At 44.3% G+C, this 25,194-nt stretch overlaps 1 protein-coding gene across 4 annotated transcripts in view; it reads left to right on the forward strand.

Moving 5' to 3' along the window:
- Positions 1-25,194, forward strand: part of astn1 (astrotactin 1) — a 4,064,875-nt gene that overhangs the window by 1,286,750 nt on the left and 2,752,931 nt on the right. For all 4 annotated transcript variants that reach the window (XM_072511608.1, XM_072511609.1, XM_072511610.1 and 1 more), the window contains exon 3: positions 14,689-15,082. In XM_072511608.1, the coding sequence (XP_072367709.1) occupies positions 14,689-15,082 (394 nt within the window). The remainder of the gene's footprint in view (positions 1-14,688; positions 15,083-25,194) is intronic.

A 25,194-nucleotide genomic window follows, 5' to 3' on the forward strand; every position in this document is an offset into this window, starting at 1 on the left:
TAGAGGAATGGATGGATCGTGCAGAGACTTTGTTCAAAGAGACTGTCAATCGAGAAGGATTTTGGTTGGAGGAAGAAGAACAAAGAAAATTGACTCTATTATTATACCTGTTTGCATGTGTCGTTTTAAAAAAAACGAAAAGGTATATTTACTGTGTACATTTCTTAATGGATGGTGCAAAAGTGAAAAATGAAACCATCTTGAAGTTGATAGTTTATTTTTTTTTCTTGGGGGGAGGTGTCATGTGAGAGTTCCTTTAAGACATGGATGTTTAAGCAATGTACCTTTAAGAAAACAGTGATGTCAGAGAGTGGGTGGAGCTGAGGTCAGGTCAGCCATTTTGCAGTTTAGTTTTGCAGTTGAAAAAGCAGCTTGTGTGTGTCTGTGTGTTTCCAGAGAGCTGCAGTTGCAGTTTGAAAAGAGCTTGGGGAGTGTCTATATTTGCAGTGAGCTGGATCGCTACCATGAAAGACTATCTCTGGATCATTTGGGTGATTTAAACTTATAATAGTGAAGCCTTTAACCTGATGTGATTTTGTTTAAAGCTGTTAAGTTTCTTGGAAGTTTGGTGGAACATTTTAAGGAATTATTTACTGTTGCAATATTTTCTGAGTTATCTTTGAAGTAAGGGATGTTAAGAGATCCAATGTTTATTTAAGATGTTAAGTTGAGTTCATGGAATAAACAGTGTTTTGTGTTTAAAAACCCACGTGTCCATAATTGTCATCCCACACCTAGGGAAAAAGCCGTGTGCTAGGAAAATCAACAAATCCATTAAAGGGAGAGGTTGGTTGAACTCCATGATACAGTTTGGGGTTCTGAAAATGCCTTGCCTATAACAATGCCTCTTTCCTAACCCTCAGTTGTTCCCTTCTGACTTTATTCATCCATTGAGTCTCACTAGTTTTTACTTTGTTCTTTCCTTTCAGTGGAATATATTTGTCCTGCACTCTGTTGAAATAATTTTAAATGTTTTCCATTGTTGTTCCGCGGTAGCACGGTAGCATTGTGGATAGCACAATTGCTTCACAGCTCCAGGGTCCCAGGTTCGAGTCCGGCTTGGGTCACTGTCTGTGCGGAGCCTGCACATCCTCCCCATGTGTGCGTGGGTTTCCTCCGGGTGCTCCGATTTCCTCCTACAGTCCAAAGGTGTGCAGGTTAGGTGGATTGGCCATGATCAATTGCCCTTAGTGTCCAAAATTGCCCTTAGTGTTGGGTGGGGTTGCTGGGTTATGGGGATAGGGTGGAGTTGTTGACCTTGGGTGGGGTGCTCTTTCCAAGAGCCGGTGCAGACTCGATGGGCCGAATGGCCTCCTTCTGCATTTTAATTCTATGACTATGACATCATTGTTTGCCAATATTAATTCTGTACTTGGTTGTACAGAACTTCAACATTGATGAAAAAAAAGATATATACTGCTGAAGCTTCTCATCTTGCACTCAGCAGGGCAGATGCAAGAAAGCCAAATTTCAAAGAGAGCGACAATTTATATTGCATGAGAAAAAGACGTTGTTATTGCCAAGTCAATTCAGATTGGTCAAGGTGTTTCCATGGAGAATGCACCAGGAAACTATTGTCTCTGATGCATAGGTTAATACAAAAAGGGTATATTGCATGGACATATTCTTTTGTGCTTAGGACAAGTCCTTGCATTTAAATATATGGAGCTTCATGCGAGTATATGTGAACCACATTGCAAGCTTGATTGATAATCTATATTGTTATTTGTGTAATTCTGAGAACACTCAGTCAGTGCTGTCCAATCATGGAATCACCTTCAGAGTTGAATATTATGTTTTAGTTTTTGCATGCCTAGGCTGGTTGAGTATGATTGGTATTCCACCTATTGTGAACAGCCAAAGGGACATGCTGTTTCATATTATCTGCTAGCTCTTAGGACACAGTCAATGTATCTGGCATCATAACAGCACTGAAATTCATGTACTCATTTGTGCGTTAGGCAGATTGCCAATATTGTTGGCCATTTTATTTCCTCAAGTTCTATTCTCACCCCTTCAACATAAGTTTTATTTTTTCAACTATTAACTCAGTTTGCATTATACTTATTTCTTGCTTGACCATCATCTTCAGAATGTTAGATCATGGCTATGATTGAAGGTGTTCCCCGATTTTTACTTCTCTTATCTGCTCTGGTTTGTTTTACATTACCTGATCCAAAAGGAAATCTTCACTTGTTGGATTTTGTCTGTTTTGCATTGGGTTGGAAAGAGTCCTGTACAAATGTAGGATGCCTTTATCCCCTTCGCCTACCTCTTCTATCCAATTAATGCCAATCTAGTTGAAATCCCCCCGATTATTTTTTTACTCAATTTCCTATTTTCTCTGTTTATCTCTTTCTCCCTTTCCTTTCCACCATTAGGTGGTCTGTAGGCTACAGCTTTGAGTGTAATTGGTCCTTTATTATCTTTCATTTCTATCTATCTGGATTATACTTTTGTTTTGTTGATAGCTGCATCCTATTTTTCTGCTGCCATTATGTTATTCCGAAAAAGTGTAACTATCCCCTCTCCCCTTTTTCCATCTACACCTTTTTCAAATGTGTTGTGCCTGGCAATGTGTGATTCCCAACCCTGATTTTTTTTGTTGGCTTGTCTCACTAATCTGGTTGCTTCCAATGAACAATTGCCTCAAGGTATGTTTTATTACTGATTCAATGTGCATTGCCTTAAATACATTTTAACTCATTCTATGCCTCTCACTCTATGTTTACCCATCTTTTTAGACTCATGTTCTATGGGCACGATTTAACAAGCGCGTTGTGTCCAGTGCGGATCTGGGTGCACCGGTTAAATAGAGGAAAAAGGTAAAATTGAGATTTGCGCTGGACGCAGATCAGTTTGTTATTTAACCAGCCTCTCCCAATGACGAGTTCCAGATCAAGCCCACATGTGGCGAGCTTATCATTTGCCCTCATTTTGCATTCATTTCCATCTCATTAGCAAGATTGAAGTTGAATGAAATGGCCTCCCAGGAATTAACCGGCTCCCACGCGAGAAATCATCTGGGTGTCATTTAGTACTCCTTTTTAAAAATATGAAGCTGGCGCAATGGTTGCAGAGTGGAACTGGGGTGAGTAGCCACTTCCATTTTCGCGGCATGCAGCTCAAAGGCACTGGAGCCCCTCGGAGGGGTTGGGCCTGACTGATGGCTGCAGTGTCTGTTCGATCAACAACTTCCAGAAAATACTGCTTTCACAGATTGCTGATGCTTTTATTGCTGGTGCGTTGCATGTAACTGGCACATCACCGCAGGTTCAACACGCCAGAGGTCGAGGATGTTCAATTGCACCTTTTGCGCCAGTTGAATGTGTGGATGCCAAGGTTTGGCTCCGATGAGTTTGAACCGCGTGGGAGGGCCTGCACTGCTGCAGCTCCTGGACGGGAAATGGCACTGATACATGGAAGAAGACACACATTGATGGACAGATCATTTCTATTACAAAGTTCTGGACACGGTAACACATTCTCAGGTTCATCTTCTGTTCTGTACAGGAACCTGTGAGGGGCGATATCGTCTGTTTGGTTTTCTTTGTGAAAATGAGCTGATATAGCTTTGTATTGGTACCAATATTGGTACATGTTAGAGGATGAGGGACAGGAGGCCTCATCTGAAGCCGAGGAAGTGGACCAGGAGACGATGGTGGACAAGCCCAGGGATGACTCACAGCTGGAGCCGAAGGATGAAGGACGGGTGGCGGCAAGGGTCCGGCATGCCTGGAGGACCAAGGAGGCCCTTATCCTTGCCTGCTTCTCATAGGTTGGGGCTGTGTCCAAAAGCTCATCCTGTCCCTCCCAATCCCTAGTTCCACATGTTCCCCTCCTTGCCCCCCTCAGCCCATTCCCCTCCTTTCCCCCTCTGTCCCCCCATTCCCTGAATCTTCCCCCCCACCTCCCTACCCCGACTATCCTGTTCCACCCTCCAAGGGTCTGTATAACATCTCCCCAGGTTGATGGGCCTGTGTTGGCCCTGGCAACGGGTCAATATACAAGGCAGGAAAGTGATGATAACTCGCTGTGAGCTCTCCTCCAAGTTGGTCACTAGGGTGTGTGGGGGGGGACGATAATGACTCTGGATGGTCCCGCCGCATCATATGGAGATCCTGCAAGAGAATGGACATGTAGTTAGTGAGAGGGCAGGACTATTTTGTCTGACATGAAGAAACTCACTTGAGATTGGTCATCTGAGTGAAGGGGCAATGGATCCACAGCTTTGTGGCGCAGGCCAACTTTGCTGCCAGTGACTGCTCTCTCCTCAGACAACCCAGCAATCATAGGGCCCATTCCTCATAGGAGGTGAGGACTCGGATCTCTGTTAATCTGCCCCCCATCTTGGCTCTTTCCTGCTTATTATGGGCTAGCGTCTCCTGCGGGGACAGAGAAAGGGCATTGTGAGGCGCATGCTTGATGGATCAGGTGGGCCTATAGCAGGTGGCATGTTGGGCATCACATCTGAACATGAAGATGTTCTGCTGGTGGATGCAAGGGGATTCTGAGGAACAAGCACAGAGATCGAATGTGTGGAGGGTGCAAGGTGTCAGCCAGTGATTTGTAGGGATGGGGGTTTGGGAATATGAGGGGTGGCCAGGGGAACTGATGCCGGGAGAGAGGTGGTAATTTACCTTTGCAGCTCAGTGGAGGTCGTAGGTCTTCTTCCAAAATTGGATGCTGGTCTTCCTGGTCATGCTGCTTGCACTGATAGCCGCTGTCATTGCCTCCCAAGCTATATTGGTGATCATGTTGCTGGTCCTCTGGCCCCTATGGGGGAACAGGATGCCCCATTTCTCAACAACAGTGTCAAGAAGACTCACCAGGCTGGCATCGCCAAAGGAAAGAGCAGGTCTTTGTGCTGCCATGCTTGTGTGTTGACTGGGAGTGAATGGGGAGGGAGCATTTAAAAGCAGCTCCCCTTGTTGATAGTGAGACGCTGAGGCATGACTCCAGCGAATGAGATGGCTAGAAGCCAGTAATGGCGATAAGCCTGTGGGGACTTGTTTCCGGCATTAAGTGCCATTAGAACGTGCCGTGATCTTGTTAATGCAGCCGTCGAGAAACATCCCTGCCTAAAATGACACTTCGGAAAGTTGGATTTGGATTTGTACCGTGGAACAATGAAAAGTATTGGGCGGGATTCTCCACCTCGCCGCATTTTTGCCCCGACCCGCCGGCGGGATTCTCCATTACGCCGGTCGATCAATGGGGTTCCCTATTTTGGGGCAGCCCCACGCCGTCGGGAAACCCCCGGGCGCTGGCAAAACGGAGAATCTCACCCAATGTTCTGCACACAGTCCAGACAGATCGTTTCATACATGAAAAACATAGGACGTGATGTAAATATACAAAGTAAGCACATAGACATAGACATCGGGTGAAGCATATAGAGTGTCGTGCTACTCAGTAGAAAAGATGCACAGAGAGATCAGATCAGTCCATAAGAGGATCAGTCAGGACTCTGGTAAGAGCGGGGAAGAAGCTGTTTTTGAATCTGTTGGTGCGTGTTCTCAGACTTCTGTATGTCCTGCCTGATGGAAGAGGTTGGAAGAGAGAATAACCTGGGTGGGAGAGGTCTTTGACTATGCTGCCCACTTTCCCAAGGCAGCGGGAGGTGTAGACAGAGTCAATGGATGGGAGGCAGGTTTGTGTGATGGACTGGGCTGTGTTCACCACGCTCTGTAATTTCTTGCGGTCTTGGGCCGAGCAGTTGACATACCAGGCTGTGATGCAGACAAATCGGATGCTTTCTATGGTGCATCTGTAAAAATTGGTAAGAGTTAATGTGCATATGCAGAATTTCCTTAGTTGATGTGGGTGGACCAGAACAGAGTGCTGGTGATGTGCACACCTCGGAATCTGAAGCTGTCAACTATCTCCACCGCGGCACTATCAGCATGTAGACAGGGGCGTGTACGATACTTTGCTTCCTGACTTCAATGACCAGCTCCTTAGTTTTGCTGACATTGAAGGAGAGATTGTTGTCGTTGTGCCATGCCACTAGGTTCTCTATCTCTCTCCTGTACTCTGACTCATCGTGTTTATGTTCTGACCCACTATGGTTGTGTCAATGGCAAACTTGTAGATGGAGTTGGAGCCACATTTTTCCACACAGTTGTGTGTGTATAGGGAGTATAGTAGGGGGCTAAGTACGCAACCTTGTGGCATTGAGGACTATCATTGAGGAGGTGTCATTGTTTATCCTTACAAATTGTAATCTATGAGTCAGGAAGTCAAGGATTCAGTTGCAGAGGGAGGAAACAAGTCCTAGGTTTTGGAGTTTTGATTCTGAGTTTCGCTGGGATTATTGTGTTGAAGGCAGAGCTGTAGTCAATGAATCAAAGTCTGACATAGGAATCCTCGTTGTTGAGATGCTCCAGGAATGAGTGTAGGGCCAGGGAGATAGCGTCTGCTGTGGACCGGTTGTGATGGTATGCAAATTGCAATGGATCAAGGCATTCTGGGAGTATGGAGTTGATGTGTCTCATGACCAATCTCTCAGAGCACTACATAATGATAGATGTCAATGCCACCAGACGGTAGTTGTTGAGGCACATTTCCTGGTTCTTCTTTGGAACTGATATGATGGTGGCCTTCTTGAGGTAGGTGGGAACCTCAGAACGGAGTAGGGAGAGGTTGAAAATGTCCGCGAACGCACCCATCAGTTGGTCTGCAAAGGATCTGAGTGCACGACCAGGGCCTCTGTCAGGATCCATTGCTTTCCGACGGTTCACTTTAAAGAAGGCTGACCTGACTTTGAAGGCTGTGATGGTAGGTATGGGTGTGTCCGCGGCTGCTGGAGCAGTTGACAACGGTTTGTTGGTTTCCTGCTCAAAACGAACATAGAATGCATTGAGTTCATCGGTGAAGGGAATCAGCTATTTCTGATACGTAAAAGGCCATTTTAATATAAATATTAAAGTCCAGTCTTTAATACCCATTTTAAAATAAGGATTTTAGTATTCATAACCTTAGGTCGTGACAAAGCACACAACTTAAACAGAGGTACAGAACTTGACACATCCACAAACTAGTTGAAGATAAATGCAACATTTTTACTGACAATATGAACTGACTATTGTTCTAATGAACAGATTTCAAAATTAGCTTCATATAAAGAAATGAGCTGTACCAGTAATCAGATCAAGGTCGAAATAAGCACCATAGCAATATGAAGCCACCATTGTTCAGAACATGGATAAAATGAAAGTCAGCAGAAAACCAGGAAGAACCAGACTCGATTACAGCACAAAATCACATTCCATAGCACACACAAAAATTCAAACATGAAACATTTAAAACTTATGTTGCACATTGAGGATTGACAGTTAACTATCCAATCAAATGTATTTGAAACTCACCCAAACCAATCAGGACGACATAGAGGTAGGGACAGATGGCCTCAGACTAATAACATTTTCCTTAAACATGAGAGTTCGGACAGCCATTTTCTATCCGGATCAATCTATACTTTTACTTGAATGCTCGCTATCCTTATTTTCATATTTTCCCTTCTAAAACTCTTGAAGTCTGCGCAAGCTGCCTTTGCCTTAAGCAAGAAATCATTTCTGTATTATTTTTGAAAGTTAAAATAGTTTTATAAATTACTTCTCTTTCCGTCTTTTGCTGGCAAGGCTTTATTGAGAGTAGATTTAAGTTTCTCTCAATTGTAATCAATAGAGGCAATAAAAGGTTCTTACTTCGCATCCGAGAAATGTAACTCAAATTTCTACTGAGTTTTAAAGTGTATGCGAGACTGCACTTGAACCGCATGGTAGATCTCTACAATCGTAGAGGGGCGCACTGTTGCTGGAGATTCTACTCGGCTTTGCTTTGTAGCCTGTTATATTGTTTAAGCCTTGCCACAACCGACGAGAGTCTGTGCCATTAGTCTGTGACTCTAGCTTAGTCTGGTATTGTCCCTTGGCGTCCCTGATGGCTTTGTGGAGGTCGTACCTACATTCCTTGAATAGGTCAGGGTTGCCTGTCTTGGATGCCTCAGACCTGGCCTTCAGTAGGGAGTGGATCTCTTGGTTCAACCATGGATTCCGGTTGGGGAACGCAGTGTCTTCTACACCCTTACTGATGAAGTCTGTGATGGTGGTGGCATACTCGTTTAGGTTGACCGCTGAGTTCTTGAATATGGACCAGTTCACTGACTCCAAGCAGTCATGTGAGAGCTCTTCCGTTGCCTCAGACCAGCAACCAGATTCTCCCATTTAAGTTTCTGCTTGTATGCCAGGAGAAGGAGCACCGTCTGTGATCTGATTTTCCGAAGTGCAGCCGGGAGATGGATCGGTAGGTGTCCTTGATGTTTGTGTAGCAGTGGTCAAGGGTATTGGGGCTCCTGGTGGGACAGGAGATGTGTTGGTGGAATTTTGGCAGTACTCTCTTGAGGTTTGGCTATTTGAAGTCCCCGACCATGATGACTAAGGCCTCCGGGTATTCTGTTTCACTGTTATTTGCAGCGGTGTACAATTCATCAAGCCTTCTTCACTTCCACCTGAGATGAGATGTAGGCCGCTGTAATAATGGTAGAAGTGAACTCCCGTGGAAGGATGGTCGGGACTTCACAGTCAGTTATTGTTTGCGTTGAGTCGCACCCGATATCTTTATTTATTTCCTTGACACCTGTATCCTCACTTACTTTATTCTTTCCTATAATTTACTGTCCTATTTTATTTACATTACATTTCTTGTATAGCCCTCCCCCCATCTTACTAGTGTTATCTGGAAACTCAGATGTTGAACTTCTTATCAGAATGTAATAACTAAGAGCAGGAGTAGGCCATTCAGCCCTTCAAGCCCACTCCACCATTCAATGAGATCAGAGCTGATTCTCTGCTTCAGCACCATTTGTCCACTCTATTCCCTTATCCCTTGACGTTTTTTATATGTAGAAATCTATTGACCTCAGTCTTGAACAAACTCAACAACTGAATTTATGCATCCCTCTTGGGCACAGAATTCCAAAGATTTGCCAGCTTCTGAATCAAGAAATTCCTTTTCATCTCAGCTGTAAATTGCCTGCCCCTTATTCTGAGAATGTCTCCCCCCCCCCCCCCCCCCCATGCAAGGGAAACATCCTTTCTGTACTTATTCTGACAAGTTCTGTAAGAAGTTTGGATGTTTGAATGAGATAATTTCTTATTCTTCTAAACTCCAATGAATAAAGGCCCAATCTATTTAATTTTTTCTCATTGGAGAATCTCTCCATCCCAGGAATGAATTGAGTGAACTTTTGTTGCACTCCCGCTATGGCAAATATATATTTCCTTAAGTAAGGAGACCAAAACTGCGCACAGTACTCCAGGTGCGGTCTCACCAAGGCTCTATATAATTGCAGTAAGACATCTTTACTCCTATACTCAAATTATTTTCTAAACGAGGCCAACATACAATTTGCTTTCTTAATTGCCTGTTGTACCTGCAATTAGCTTTCAATGACTCATTATCAAACACATCCAAGTGCCTTTGAAGTTCAGCATTTCCTAGCCTCTCACCATTTAAGAAATATTCTACTTCTGTTTATTCTACCAAAGTAGATAACCTTACATTTCTTCACATTGTATTCCATTTAAACTCAATCGATTACTCTCCAAATCTCTATGAAACATTGTTACATCCTCCTCATAACTCAAATTTCCACTTTGTTTTGTTTCATCTAAAAACTTGGAAATATTGCATGTAATCCCCACATCCAAAACATTGCGACAGATTATGAATAGCTGGGGCCCGATCCACTGATCCCCACTAGTCAAGTCTGCCAACCTGAGAGAAATTCCTACCGTCTGATTTCTGTCCATTAACTGGTTCTCAACCATGCCAGTTTATTGTCCCCACCCCATCTGCTCTAATTGATTTTACTAATGTCTTGTGTGGGACTTGATTAAAAACTTTCTGAGGATCTAAATATACCACGTTATCGATTCTCCTTTATTCCTTCCCCACATCATTAATAAATGCGGTGAAAAGCCAAGACCCGAGAACAAAACCCAAGAGAATACATGCTAACATTCTGCCAATCAGAATATATCCCCTTCATTCCCACTCCCTGTTTCCTACCCCCACCCCTCCAACCAATTTCAAAACTAAGTGAAAAGATTAACTCCAATCACTTACACACTCAGTTTTTCCAATAATCATTTGTGTGAAACTTTATTCGCTAGGCTCTAGAATTTCTATAGATAACATCGGCAGTGCTCGCTTTCTTATTAATAGCATCTTTAAAATAAAATTCAGCTAGACTACTCAGACTTAACCTGAACAATGCTGGCTGTTTGCTGTCAGCTCAAAATTGTCCAAGTGTTCAGACACTATCCTTCATGACCGCTGGGTCACTGTCTGTGCGGAGTCTGCACATTCTCCCCGTGGCTGCGTGGGTTTCCTCCGGCTGCTCCGGTTTCCTCCCACAGTCTAAAGATGTGCAGGTTAGGTGGGTTGGCCATGCTAAATTGCCCTTAGTGTCCAAAAAAGGTTAGGAGGGGTTATTGAGTTTTAGGGATAGGGTGGAAGTGAGGGCTTAAGTGGGTCGGTGCAGACTCGATGGGCTGAATGGCCTCCTTCTGCACTGTATGTTCTATGTATCTATGACAGATTCCAGTACTTTCCTGACAACTGACATTAAATTGACAGACCTGTCGTTAACTGGCTTCTGTCTCCAATCCTTCTTAAATTATAGAATTTTATCAACATATTTCCAATCTATTTGCACAGTCCCTAAATCAGGAGAACTTTGAAGGCCTATTTCTGATGTGTATGAAATTTCCTCAACTATTATGTGTAACGTCATGAGGTATAAACCATCAGATCTTGAAGATTTATTTATCTTCAGCCCTGCTACTTTTCTCCACGATAGCTTTTTTAATGACTTAAATTGAATCCAGTAATTCCCCCCCCGCCAATCTTTTAGTTTTTTAAAATATCTTTCAGTGATTTAGTTGATCAAAGTAACTGAGTATGGTTTTGCATGTTAGCCGAAAAGATAATGTGGAGAAAAGTGAATAACAATACTTTTATTAGTTCATTTTTATTAAATCTTGAATGTTTGAAAAAAATATCAGGCCTGAGTCGTTTGACGAACAACCTTGTGTTGCAGCAGTCAATGCAGGAAAACCGCGAGCATAGTTTCCTTTCTGCCACTTGTATTTTATCCTCTTCCTTTGTGATGAAAAAGGATGGAAAGTACTTGTTGAATAAATCTGCCATTATATTGTTGACTATTACAGTATAAGCTGCAGCTATCTTTAATGGCCTTCCTTCACTATTCTTCAATATATTTAGGAAAACTTTTGTGATTAGCCTTTATATTGGCTGCAAGCTTTTCTGGAATCCTTTGCAGCATCTTGGTGACCTTTTAGGGTATTCTGTATTTTTGCCTATAAGTTGGATTGCCACTTTGCTTGGGATTTGTGTAAGCTACTTTCTTTGCCTTTAGATTGTAGCTTATTGACAATTTGATCGCTTGACAGTACACTTTTGCTCTTGAGGGGTATGTCTTGGTTTTGTATTGCACTAAATACTTAATATCTCCCATTGCTTTCCTGTCAGTTTACTTGTTGCCAGCTCAGTGGATAACAGCTGTTATCAGTTTCATGTATACAGTTTGCACCTCATTTCTTCCAAGTCAGACATACATTTAAAACCTTGGCTTATGTGTGATTTTTCTCTTTCTCAAACTTAATGTCTAACGATCCCATGTTATGGTTACCCTTTGCGAAACTGTTAGTTTATTCATTAACTCTGGATCATTATTCATTCATTTTCCACACAATCCCGAGAGTACAGGAAGAGGCCATTCAGCCCATGGAATCAGTACTGGCCCTCCGAAAGAGCATCCTATCTAGGCCCACTTCCCCCGTCCTATCACAGTGGTTACCACTGCTGCCTCACAGGTTAAATTCCAACCTTGGGTCTGTGTGAGTTTATACATTCTCCCCATGTTTGCTTTGGTTTCCTCCAGATGCTCCAGCTTCCTCGCACTGTCTAAAGATGTACAGGTTAGGTGGATTGGCCAAGCTAAGTTGCCCCTTAGTGTCTAAAAAAAAGATTAGGTTAGGGTTAAAGGGATGCGAGGGCCAGGGTGGGTTGCTCCTTCGGAAGGTCGATGCAGACTTGATGGGCCAAATGGCCTCCTGCTGCACTGTAGAGATTCTACCCCCTACCTAACCTGCACATCTTTGGACACTAAGGGACAATTTTTTTAGCACATCCAATCCACCTAAATTGTACATCTTTGGACTGTGAGAGGAAACTGGAGCACCCGGAGGAAACCCACGCAGACACGGGGAGAACGTTCAAATTCCAAACAGTTACCCAAAGCCAGAATCAAACCCGGGTCCCTGCACTGTGAGGCAGCAGTGCTAATCTCTGTGCTATCATGCTGCCCTGTAGCTGACTGCAGAACTATTTGCTTGACTGAATACAGTGTCAGGATAATCTGAAGGGAAATTTTGCAAACATTCCGGCAACATACCACAAGCCAATTAACCCCAGATTGAATGAGAGTTACCCTTCACTGTTTTCATAGCTCTCAAAAATTGTATTTCCACTTCAGTCCTTAATAAGATTTTGTTTTGTTTGCCTCAGTGAAGTGATATTTTAGTTTTACTTCGGCTGGTTGCAATCCTATCTCAATGTACTGGTCAATTAATTGCTGTCAGAATTGTGAGCTTCAATTTCCTTTATGTTTCATAGAATTTACAGTGCAGAAGGAGGCCATTCAGCCCATCAAGTCTGCACCGGCTCTTAGAAACAGCACCCTACCCAAGGTCAACACCTCCCCCCTATACCCATAACCCAGTAACCCCACCCACCACTAAGGGCAATTTTGGACACTAAGGGCAATTTATCATGGCCAATCCACCTAACCGGCATATCTTTGGACTGTGGGAGGAAACCGGAGCACCCGGAGGAAACCCACGCACACACGGGGAGGATGTGCAGACTCCGCACAGACAGTGGCCCAAGCTTGAATCGAACCTGGGACCCTGGAGCTGTGAAGCAATTGTGCTATCCACAATGCTACCGTGCTGCCCATAAAACGTTCATAGATTTCTGCAGTGTTTATCCATAGTACTGACACACCTAATTATAGGTAGTGCTTGTTTATCCGTACACTAAATATTGGGCCTGAATTCACTGAAAACCTGCATCTCAGCATTAATAATAATAGCTTATTGTCACAAGTAGGCTTCAATTAAGTTACTGTGAAAAGCCCCTAGTCGCCACATTCCAGCGCCTGTTCGGGGAAGCCAGTACACAAATTGAACCCAAGCTGCTGGCATTGTTCTGAATTGCAAGCCAGCTATTTAGTCCACTGTGCTAAACCTGCCCCTCTACCACCTTCAAGCTGCTTCTCGTTGACTGAGAAAGGGAATGTGAAAATAATGCCTTTGAAACCTTACCTTACATGGTCTGGCCTATATCTTAAAAGGATTCGATTGCACTAGAAAGGGTGCAGAGGAGATTCAGCAGGATGTTGCCAGGGCTAGGGAGTTTCAGCGATGGAGAAAGGTGGTTAGGCTGGGGTTGTTTTCCTTGGAACAGGGAAGGCTGAGGGGGGACACGATCAAGGTGTACAAAATTATGAGGGACTTGGATAGGGTAGGTGGGAAGAACTTTCCCCCTTAGTAGAGGGGCAATAACCAGCGTGCATAGATTTAAGCAAAGGGACATGAGATTGAGAGGGTATTTGAGGAAAATCATTTTCACCGAGAGGGTGATGGGAATCTGGAACTCACTGTCTGAAAGGGTGGTGGGGGTAGGAACCCTCAGCACATTTAAGATGTATTTAGATGAGCACTTGAAATGCCATTGCATACATGGCTATGGACCAAGCATTTGGAAATGGGATTAGAATAGATAGGTGCTTGATGGCTGGCAGAGACACAATGAGTTTCTTTCTGTGTTGCAAAAATCTAGGACTCTAAAACTTTGGTTGAAAATATATTTACCTGGGCTGATAGAAAGTTCTTGAATGCTAGATTTTTCTATTTATTGTCTGCCCCTATGAGAAAGTTTTTTTTTTTGCCATCCCGAATGGTGTAATTAAAACAAGAATTTAGGCAATCTTCGAGGCCTGAGCCCAAATAATCAGAAGAACAAGCAGAAAGTTAACCGCCATTGTGCATAACGCTTGACTGAAAGAAGATAGACAAACTCAGTGCCATTTGGATGCCACCTGACTGAAGTTTTAACAATCTCAAAATGTAGGAAGATGGATAAAATGAGAGAGCTGAGACATGTTACAGACGACACGTCCTGAGGAAGTATGAATGATCATAGAATAATTTGTCTGAGTCTTGTTTTCGACAGGTTGAGTGTACAGATGTCATAATTGTTCCTTTGAGGAGCAAGAGAGAAATGTTCTAATAAGGAGTACCCATAAGAATACTGATAACAAAGAGATAGATGAGAAACATTAAAACAGAGGGAATCTGTAAAAGTTGACCTGTGCAAATGTATTCAAGTATCACATTCTGATTGCCCTTTAACCTTTCCATAATTGTTCTGTGGGGAGATAAATACTTGAGTCCCTGCTCAGGTTGTCGCATCACGTTAATTATAATTTTGAACATTTATAGAGATTTGTATATGACAAGCAAATTTTAATATTTGTTTTCTTCTGCACTCAAACTTATTGTTGCATTGAAATTCATTTTCTCAATTTCTTTCTAGGCAGGGATGATTGCCTTGTTGTTGGCGATATTATTCCTCGTAATGATTCTCTACACCAGGCGCCGATGGTGCAAGCGTCGCCGCGTCCCACAGCCACAGAAAAGTGCCAGTGCAGAAGCAGCAAATGAAATCCACTACATCCCATCAGTATTGATGGCTGGTCAGACAAGAGAGAGCCTGCGGAACTCGCGACTGCAAGGCCACAACTCCAGCGGCTCCATCAGCATCCGGGAGACTCCGATACTCGATGGGTATGAGTACGACATCGATGATCTTCGTCAGCAGCTGCAGAGAGAGTGCATGAACGGCGGTGAGGATTTCGGCAGTCAGGTGACACGTACCTTGGATTCTCTTCAAGGCTGTGATGAGAAAACCTGCTTGGATCTCACTCCAGGTCTGTACTAGTACACTACTTTACTGAGAATGGAAGTTGATGGGTGAATGGTTCTTGACTGTGAAACGTGGAAGCCTGAAATGCTTGCTGCATTCTACTGTTTTTGCAGTGTACACAAAGCATAGTGGGAGTAAGTATAGACATAAATGTGAAGATGTAAAAATCAATGTTTCTCTCAGAAAATTGTCGGCACCATGCTGTAAGCTTTATTCAAAATGGCAGCTTTCTGTCTGAGTGCATGGCTCCAAAAATCCTCGACACGCTATTTATGAGCTTTGATAGCATTGTGTCCTCCAGTGCTGACTACAACAGGGGTTATTGGATGGGGGACTATTCACCTGCATGGGACTGCCAAGCCCCATACTACAATAATGCATTTCGGGAGTCAGCCTGACTCGTAACTTTAGAAAATATGGCACATGTTTGCAAATGGAGGGAGATGGTAGGTGGTAGGGCCCATTTGGACATTTATGGAGGCTGGTACATCTCACCTTGCTGGCCTCTATTGCACCAGATCCCTTCTGGATCAGGGAAGTGTGTATTCCTAACTTTCTTGCAGTTCAGACCCTTTGGTATCTTCAAACTTTTAAGGGATTAAGTGGAACTTCTGTCCCTTATAACACTAGCTAGGGATTCCCAAAGTCAGGAAGGATCTGCTGAATTGTATGTTTGCCTTTTTCAGATAGGTTTGTTGGAATGCAGTGGAACCTTAAGAAACTCTAGGCTCATCGTATGGACGAGCCAATTTATATTTCCGTCCCAATTCTGACTATTAGCGGAATCTGTGCAAATTTTAATGTTATTATAGTTTCCATTATTTCAGGAAACTATATTTTACTCAGGATTTTAATAATTTATGCAATATGTAGGCTCATGATAAAGAATAAATCAAGCACCTTTTGATTGATTATTTTCATTCCAGTTTGCTTCCACTGTTTTGGTTTCTTCTTGCCTTGTTTTGCATTGGTCCCAAGTACCTCTGATTTTGTCTTCTGTCACTTCTCAACTTTCAACCACTTATCTCAGACCACAGCTGATAATTAATAAAAGTAATTGCTGTCTCTTATTCATTTGGAGTTCTCACTTTATCTCTTGATGATTATGGCCTTCAGGAAATGACCCTTGGTCTTTTTTAAATTTGTTTTTGGGATGTTGGTGTCATTGGCTGGGCATTTGTTTCCCATCCCTCAGCCATTTCAGTGGGAGCAGTTAAGAGTCAACCATATTGCTGTGGGTCTGGGGGTCACATGTAGGCCAGACCGGGTAAGGACGACAGATTTCCTCCCCTGAAGGACATTTGTGAACCAGATGGTTTTTACGCCAAACAGCAATGGTTTAATGGTCATCATTTGACTTTTAACTCTAGGTATTTATTGAATTCAAATTTCACCATCTGCCCTGGTGGGATTTGAACCTGGGACCCCAGAGCATTCCCTTGGATTTCTGGATTACTAGTCCAGCAACAATATCACTGTGCCACTCTCTCCCCACCGCAACATATCTTTTCGTTTTCTTTATTGTTCCAATTCGAGAGGCCAATATGATGTTACATAAACTAATTTCACTATTTAATTATGCAACTTAAGAAGAAATAATAATGAGCCGATGGGCTCGATTTTCTTGGAGTTTGGGACATTCTGCAGAGGCTTTAAGATAATGGGCAGTAGCCGGATTTGGAAGCCTCTCCTCCATTACAATTTTTGCCATTGTTGAGAAGGGATAGCACATGAAGGGCACATTCGCCATTTACAAATCGGCTGTGCCATTTCAATGTAGCGCAAATATAATTTTCACTCCAAAAACATGCTCAACTTGCAGCTTGTAGACCCCAACTTTGCATTGCAGGCATTCACAGCTCTGAAGACGTGATTGAAAGGATTTTAAGCCTTAAATAGAGCTGTAGCAAATTGCAGCTTCAAAGCTTAACTTTCCTTTGAGGTTGCTGTCTGACGTCACTGGAGGGCGGAGTGGAATGCCGAGAAAAAAGGAAAGGCAGTTCCACGTGGGGGGTCTCTTCATCTTTCCATGCACGGGCAATAGGATAGTCTGCCAGTATTGCCGGTGAGGAATATTTTGTCCAGGAGAGAAAGTAAGTTAAAGAAATGGGTGCAGCACCTTCCCAAATATGGAAAGAAAAAGAAAGATGGTGGCAGCAACATGCGGCTATAACCAGAGCAAGAGCTGGCAGAGTTCCCCGAGTGAGCAGCAGGAGGAGGTTGGTGAGATATTAGACTGAGTGAAGTGTCTACCGTATCAGGTTCATGACTGAAAAGCAGTGCAGCCGAATGCTTTGAATGCCGAGAGATGTGATTTAAGTCATCTGTGCCATGCTGGAGTCAGATTTCACACTTTGAACAACTGATGCGAAGGGAGGCGGTGGTGAGATGGCATTGTCACTGAACTAGTAATCCAGAGACACAGGGTAATGATCTGGGGACCCGGCTCCAAGTCCCACCACAGCCGGTGGTGGAATTTAAACTCAATAAAATATCTGGGGCTGAACTCTCCGATTTGAAGTCCAAGTGCTGACGCTGGTGTGGGAACAGTGGCATTATACACTCGAAAAACGGCACAAAAGCTGCACCGACGCTCCATTGGGGAGGGGGGCGGCTAGCAAGCACGCAGCCTCCGGCTTTACCTGCAGATACGGCTAGAAAATTGCCGGTCCATGGCCGCACACAAGCACGGAGGCGGCCTGCAGCAGCCATGCAGTCCAACATGGCCCAGCTGCGCGCGGACCCTGCCTGCCAAAACGTACCCCACGTAATCAGCCTCCCCACCCCTGGAACACCCCTTATCAGTGCCCCTGCCCCTGCCAAAGCCCCTCATCCCCGGGGAAGGGCTTCCAACCCCCCCCCCCCCCCCCCCCCACCAACTGTGGACTCTATCCTCAGCCGCCACACCGGGTTCATGAAAATATAAAGGACAAGTGTTCCAGGCCGTTGGGAACTCGGCCTATCCTGGGGGAGCATCGCGAGGCCGTCCCGACGGCGTTCTGCGCTGTGAGTATGCCGTTTTCGAGAGGGCGGAGCATTGAAAAAGCGGCGCTGGCCCCGATTTCAGCGTAAATGGGGATTCTCCGGCCGATTGCTGAACGCGATTTCGGTGTCGGCGACCGGAGAACTCCGTCCCTGGCCTCCCTTGGCCCTGACCTCCCTTGGCCCTGACCCCTGGCAGTGCCATCCAGGAATCTTGGAAGTGCCAAGGTCAGTGTTCCAGGGTGAGATCCAGAGAGCCACCCTGCACTATCCCTGCCAGCTCTCCTGGGTGCCAGTCCACCTGGTCTACATTTGTGTGGACCAGTACTGAATGGCACCTGGCTGTGGCCTCACTGGGGCGTTGATAAATCCCAGGAGACTGTTAGATCCCAAGTAAGCTCACCTAAGCAGGGTTAAACCCTACCGAGGTGCACCCTACTTGATCATGCCGCCCCCTCTTTGGATGGGGTTCTGATTTTGACACCTTGTGGGATTTGGGTATATCCCGCAAGGCATAAAGGCTGCCCAGAAGCCCACGAGAGGCCTCTCCCAGAATCTACCAGCTGCGATGCTCTCCCGCACAAGTGCAATGTGGCCAGTAGATCGCAGCCCCAATGTCAAGGGAAACAACAACTTTATATTGTGTGAGAAGAGGGTGCTGATTGGTTGACAAGTAGACTCTTACTGGCAGATGTGTTGCATGGTGAATGTGCCAGTTAATGGTAACTGACTGTTAACTGCCAAGTCTCATTTGAAAACAATAAGATAGGCAACATGATTCTGATTGGCCAAGGAATTGTTCGGAGGAATGAACCAGTGAATGACTATCACTTGTTTTGTTCCGCTGAATCAGGGGCAATGTGTGTTTTTTCCGTCTGCAAAGGACAGGTGTATTGATATATGTGCATGAAAGGTGAATAAGGTCTGTGGAACTGTCAAACTTTCAAGCCATTTAAATCATCTGCTATTTAATTTTGAAAATAAACTGTCTCCTATGTCTCTGAGTTGGAAATAAATCTCTATTTGTTGACATAATCTTGAGGGTCATCACTATAGCATTATTATTGCTTGACTGCTCCCATGACTTATTATTACAGTGGGGCCTGAATGTTTGTAGTTTGAGGTTATTAAGGGATTAGCTGTCTTTAGTGTAGGGCTTTGAATACAAACTTTTTAAATAAAAAAGATGAACTGCATTAAAGGATATAAATATATTGAATGGGCTTTTTATTAGTTCGACTGTTTTGTTTTATATGTAGTAACGTCTGTAATAGGTTCTTCAAAATTAATTTTATTTAATGTCAGAATTGTTTCAGAGATTTGCCCATGGTGGATACTGGGTGAGTTAGCATGGAGGTGTGAGTAAAAAGGATATTGAAGGGCATGGGCTGTTATGATGTGACACTGTTTGCATAGGGGCTATAAAGGGTCATGGAAGGTGCATGGAGGGGCATTAGTTGGCATGGGGCTATGATGGTACATGATGGATTGATGGGGCCATGAGCTGACACTAATACTGGATGGGATGTTAGGGTGTGTGTGGGGGTGCGAGAGCCGAGGGCTAGAGGGCTTAACCTCTTTCATTACAACTGGAGCATTACAAGAGGGATTGAGTTCCGGAGTCATGAGGTCATGTTGCAGCTGTACAAAACTGGTACGGCCGCATTTGGAGTATTGCGTACAGTTCTGGTCACCGCATTATAGGAAGGACGTGGAAGCTTTGGAGCGGGTGCAGAGGAGATTAACCAGGGTGTTGCCTGGTATGGAGGGAAAATCTTATGAGGAAAGGCTGATGGACTTGAGGTTGTTTTCATTAGAGAGGAGAAGGTTAAGAGGAGACTTAATAGAGGCATACAAAATGATCAGGGGGTTAGATAGGGTGGACAGTGAGAGCCTTCTCCCGCGGATGGAAATGGCTAGCACGAGGGGACATAGCCTTAAACAGAGGGGTAATAGATATAGGATAGAGGTCAGATGTAGGTTCTTTACACAAAGAGTGGTGAGGACGTGGAATGCCCTACCTGCAACAGTAGTGAACTCGCCAACATTGAGGGCATTTAAAAGTTTATTGGATAAGCATATGGATGATAATGGCATAGTGTAGGTTAGATGGCTTTTGTTTTTTGACTTCCCATGTCGGTGCAACATCGTGGGCCGAAGGGCCTGTACTGCGCTGTATCGTTCTATGTTCTATGTTCTAACAGAGCACTGAGGAACAAAGTCCCAGAGCACTGAGGTGGGTCTTTTCATCAGCTTGCCTTGACACTCGTGGTCCCTGTGGCTGTCTGTACTCTGTTTCTGGGGGCAGAGGGCCTGATTCTAATACGCAACTGCCCCACCACCCACTCTCACCTCACCCTGCAACCCCCAGAATGAAAATCCAGCTATTCAGGACTGTTTCTGCTGAGGTGTGAACACTGAGGTGGGAATATTCCCGACTCTCTGCACCACCTCGGTAGCAAAAATCCAGGCCTGTGTCTTTTACAAGGGGCTGTTTTTGTGGTTTTCTGTTATCAGTCAAGTTAGACTTTATTCATCTGCTGACCTTTTCGCAATTGCCGGAGAGAAACCTGTACCTTGAGTCCTTCTGTTGTGACTGTGTCCCCCATTTAACAGATTGACTGACTCTTCCAGTCTTTTGACTGTAAAGACTGGGGGCAGGATTCTCCGAGCCTCCGCGCTGAAATCGCAATCAGAGTGGGAGAAGAGAATGGGCGTCAAATCCGAGATCGGGTCCGACGTCGGTCCTGCGATTCTCCTGTCCCCTGTTATGGGCCAGGGTTTAGAGAACCCTAAAGTGTATCATGGAGTTCACCTGACACTCAACTTTTAACAGATTGTGGTATGGGGAGCACATGACCCACTCTACAGGTGTGGTACATCAGAAATGGAAAAGTATTTTTGAAAGCAAAACAATGTTTATTCTATGAACTCAAGTTAACCTTTTAAAAACATACAGTGAACATCTTAGCAACCATTAATTCAAATACAACCCACAAAGGATACAACACTAAGTAATGATTAATAACTTACCAAACAACATCCAGAAGACAGAAGAAACACCTTTCAACAGAAGCACATTAGGTTTACATTCACTACTGAGAACATTTATAATTCTGAATTCACCAAATGATCAAGAGATAGTCTTTTGATGGTAGAGAGAACTGCAGTACACCTGCTTGGTCTGGCTTCAGCTCCAACACTGAAAACGAAACTAAAACACACCCTGCAGCCTGCTCAAAAACTAAAGTAAAAGCTGACAGACAGCCCAGCTCCACCCACACTCTGACATCACTGCAGTAATAAACACCCATTTCTTAAAGGTACTCTCATTACTGATATTTATATACATATCCATTTCTAAACACCCATTTCTTAAAGGTACTCTCACATGACACCTCGCAGAATGAAAGAGACCCCCGCGGCGATTCACCGATTGCAGCTCGTCGAGTTCCCGACGGCATGGTTCTTTCATGGTCCCACCAGTTGGGAACTCAACGTGGCGGCTGCGGACTCAGTCCATGGCCGCCCTCGTGGGGGCCGGGGGATCATTCACCGAGGAGGGCCTCACAGAGGGCCAGGTTATCGATCAGGGGCCACCAATCTGTGGTGCGTGCGATCTCAGATGGGGCCCCATCTTTTTGGTGCCGCTCCATAGTGTGGGTCCACCATGTCGCACGGGGTGGCCGACGCAGGCCGCCGTCGTGACCGGAAGTGCAGGGCCCCATATTAGCAGATGGAACTGCGAGGAGCACTCTGGGGCCCTGCTAGCCCCCTACAGGTAGGGGAATCACTCTGAACTTTCTTCAGGAAAGCCCAGAGTGATTCGCCCGCGTTTGCATGCTGGAGTGGGGACACAGCCCCATTATTGGAGAATCCCGCCACAGGATTTTCAGGCCCCATTGTGACTGCACCCGCTGTGGGAGATTTGACAACCAAGCCAAAAGTCCAGTAAACTTTGGCAGCACAAGACTCCCGGCTGCATGTGGGGCCAGGAAGTCACGCCCGTTTCTATTTTTGTGTCGGCCTTGGTTCATAGTTAACACGCTTGACTCTGACCTCGAGGACCAGGGGTTGAATCCCCGTTGAAGGAATATGAACACATCTTCCTGACTGATACTTTTGTTCAGCACATTGTCCCCTTCTTGTTGATACTCCAAACAGTAACTCTGACCATGCAGGAACTATCTTTGGAACAATGCGTTTAACGTGAAATGAAACAATGAGTGCTGGAAAATCTCAGAAGGACTGATTGGTCACGTTAAAATAGGTGGATTGACCATGCTGTATTGCCCCTTAGTGTCCAAAGATGTGCAGGTTAGGTGGGGCGACCAGGGGTAGTGGGCTTAGATAGGGCCAGTGCAGACTCGGTGGACCTAATGGCCTCCTTCTGCATTGTAGGATTCTATGGACTAACAGCATCTGCGAAGAGAGTTGACATTTTAATTCCAATAAGGCTCTTCCTCAGATTTATGGAGATGTTTAAGATGGTCTTGTTCACCCTGAAGGGACACATAATGGCTGATTCCTTTCCCTATATTAAGCTTTTAATACATGTAATTGGCTGTGCAATGCCAGACAACATTGCGAATTGCAATATGTACACTCAAATTCTTCCTTCTTTTATATCATCTTTAACAACCTACTTCTTCAATATGTGTTGAAAAACTCTCGAGTTATAACTCCATCCTCAAAGGCTTTGGTAAATATTACTTTCAAAACGTTGTTGTCAGTGACTGCATCAATTTTGTTTCAGCAATCAAAACTGTTCCAAGGAATGGCTGTATTTGCTGATACAGAATTTTAATTTCCAGGGTTTGATGTTTGCCTTAATATTCCCACACCAATTGACACACCAGTTGATTTGGCAAGCCCAAAAGTATATCACCAACCTCACATTGGTTTTCCTAAAATCTGTCTTCAAGTTCAGTTGCTTAAATTCCAGCTGTAAGCTGCCATCTTGTTGAAGCTGACGAGAAAATCGGTCAATGTGGTTGGAAAAAATGACATTGGAATCTGGATAATGGATCAGAAAATGAGGATGTGAGTAATCTTATGAAAAGCAACAGCAACCTTATTGAATAGCCGCAGCAATGTGCATCCTAATTTAGAAGAAAAACTGAAAACATTGATCAGATATTGGGTGATAACTTGTAACGCAAATAGTGAGTAACCAATGGAGAATTAACTTGCAATTATCTTCCAGTATTACTGATAAAAGAGACATGCTATCAAAGTTTTTATCTTGCACTCATCAGGACAGATGCAAGATAGCCAAATTCCACAGGGAACGATAATTTATGCTGCATAAGACAAGGGATAGAGAATGCAGCCATGCAGCATAAATTGTTCCCTTTAAAATGTGGCATTCTTGCATCTACCCTGATGTGTGCAAGATGAAAAGCTTTGACAACATGTCTCTTTTTCCAGCAATACCCAAGTTCTGTACTACCAAGGGACTAATTATCTTTCAATGTTATGTTCATTTTCTGAGCTGCAAGCCTCCACCTGTTCGTCTTTGTCATGATGGATTAAAGTTGTAAGAATCACAAACATATGAACAGATTTAATCAACCATTATTAGCCTTATTTACAAAAATCCTTTGTTCCATCCCTAATCACCATCCAATATTCCTTTTTGGTGGTGAGCATATACAGACCATCTAATACCGAAGCAAAGTACTGCAGATGCTGGAAATCTCAAATAAAATCAAAATTTCTCAGCAGAACAGGCAGCATCTATGGAGAGGGAAATAAAGTTAACATTTAAGTCTCTTAAACTTTCATGAGACACACTGGCAGCTGCAGCGGCAAAGAAGAACCTGGCTGGAAACTGAACGCTACAACTTAGGAGTTAAAGAGGAGGAGAGAGCAGCAGCCCAGAGATTCACCAGGAGCAGCAATGTTCCTGGGGAGAGACTGGGTGACTGAATAGTTAAAGATAAAGAAATAGGGAGAGCCTCCAGCAAAATTAACACCAACAAAGGCAACATTTGCAAAATGGTTAACAGTGAAGTCACAACCATTGAAAAAACAACTGGTGTGTAGCTAGTAAATGTTAATCACCTAAAAGTTAAAAGGCGTGGCAGTGAATCTCAGCCTTGTGTAATGCATACTCTGTGCCATATGAGAAATCATAGAATCCTTACATGAATAAGGAGGCCATTCGGTCCATCGGGTCTGCACGGACTCTCTGAAAGAGCACCCGACCTAGGCCCATTCCACTGCTTTAACCCTTAACCCCACCTAACCTTTGGACATTAAAGGACAATTTAGCATGGCCAATCCACCGAACCTGCAAATCTTTGGAATGTGGGAGGGAACTGTAGCACCCGGAGGAAACCCACGCAGACACGGGGAGAATGTGAAAGCTCCACACAGCAAACCCAAGGCCAGAATTGAACCCAGGGTCCTGGTGCTGTAAGGCAGCAGTGCTAACCACTGTGCACCATGCCATGTCGAATCCTGGATGCTTCTGTAGGTCTGGATGGCAACATTTGCAGGTAGTGTTGCCATCTGGAGCAGCTGAAGCCATCGTTTACAGTCTGAAATTAAAAAGGAAAACAAGGAGAGGTCATGAAAATATATTGGCTGAAGAAACCCCAAAGCCTTTTAAACAATACATAAAGAACAAAAGTCACAGTTTTAGGATGAGGGGTAGCAGATTTAAAACAGACATGGGAGAAGTTTTTTCTCTCAAAGTGTCGTAGATGTGTGGAATCCGAGTGAGGTGGATTCTGGGACATTGAGTAAATCTAGGGAGGAGATAGACCGAATCTTAATTAGTAACAGGTTAAAGGATTATGGAGAATGGACAGCAAAGTGGAGTTGAGGCCAAGATGAGATCAGTCATGATCATATTGAATGGTGGAGTGGGCTCGAGGGGCTGAATTTGCCAAATCCTTCTAGTTTAGCCTGGCCAAATAAGCCACGTGCTGGGGTGTGATGCTGCTGATCAACCCTGTCTAACTCTCTAGATGTCTGTCTGTGGAAAGAGGCAGGGTGTGAGTGCCTCATCCCTTTTATAGTGTTTATGTCATACCCCCTTGTGGTGATGCCACCCCTGAGTGTCCTGACTGCCCATTGGCTGTGTCCTATTCTGAGTGTTCATTGGTTGCATAGAACATAGAACAT

This window comes from Scyliorhinus torazame, chromosome 7, assembly GCF_047496885.1.
Source record: "Scyliorhinus torazame isolate Kashiwa2021f chromosome 7, sScyTor2.1, whole genome shotgun sequence".
Lineage (NCBI taxonomy): Eukaryota > Metazoa > Chordata > Chondrichthyes > Carcharhiniformes > Scyliorhinidae > Scyliorhinus > Scyliorhinus torazame.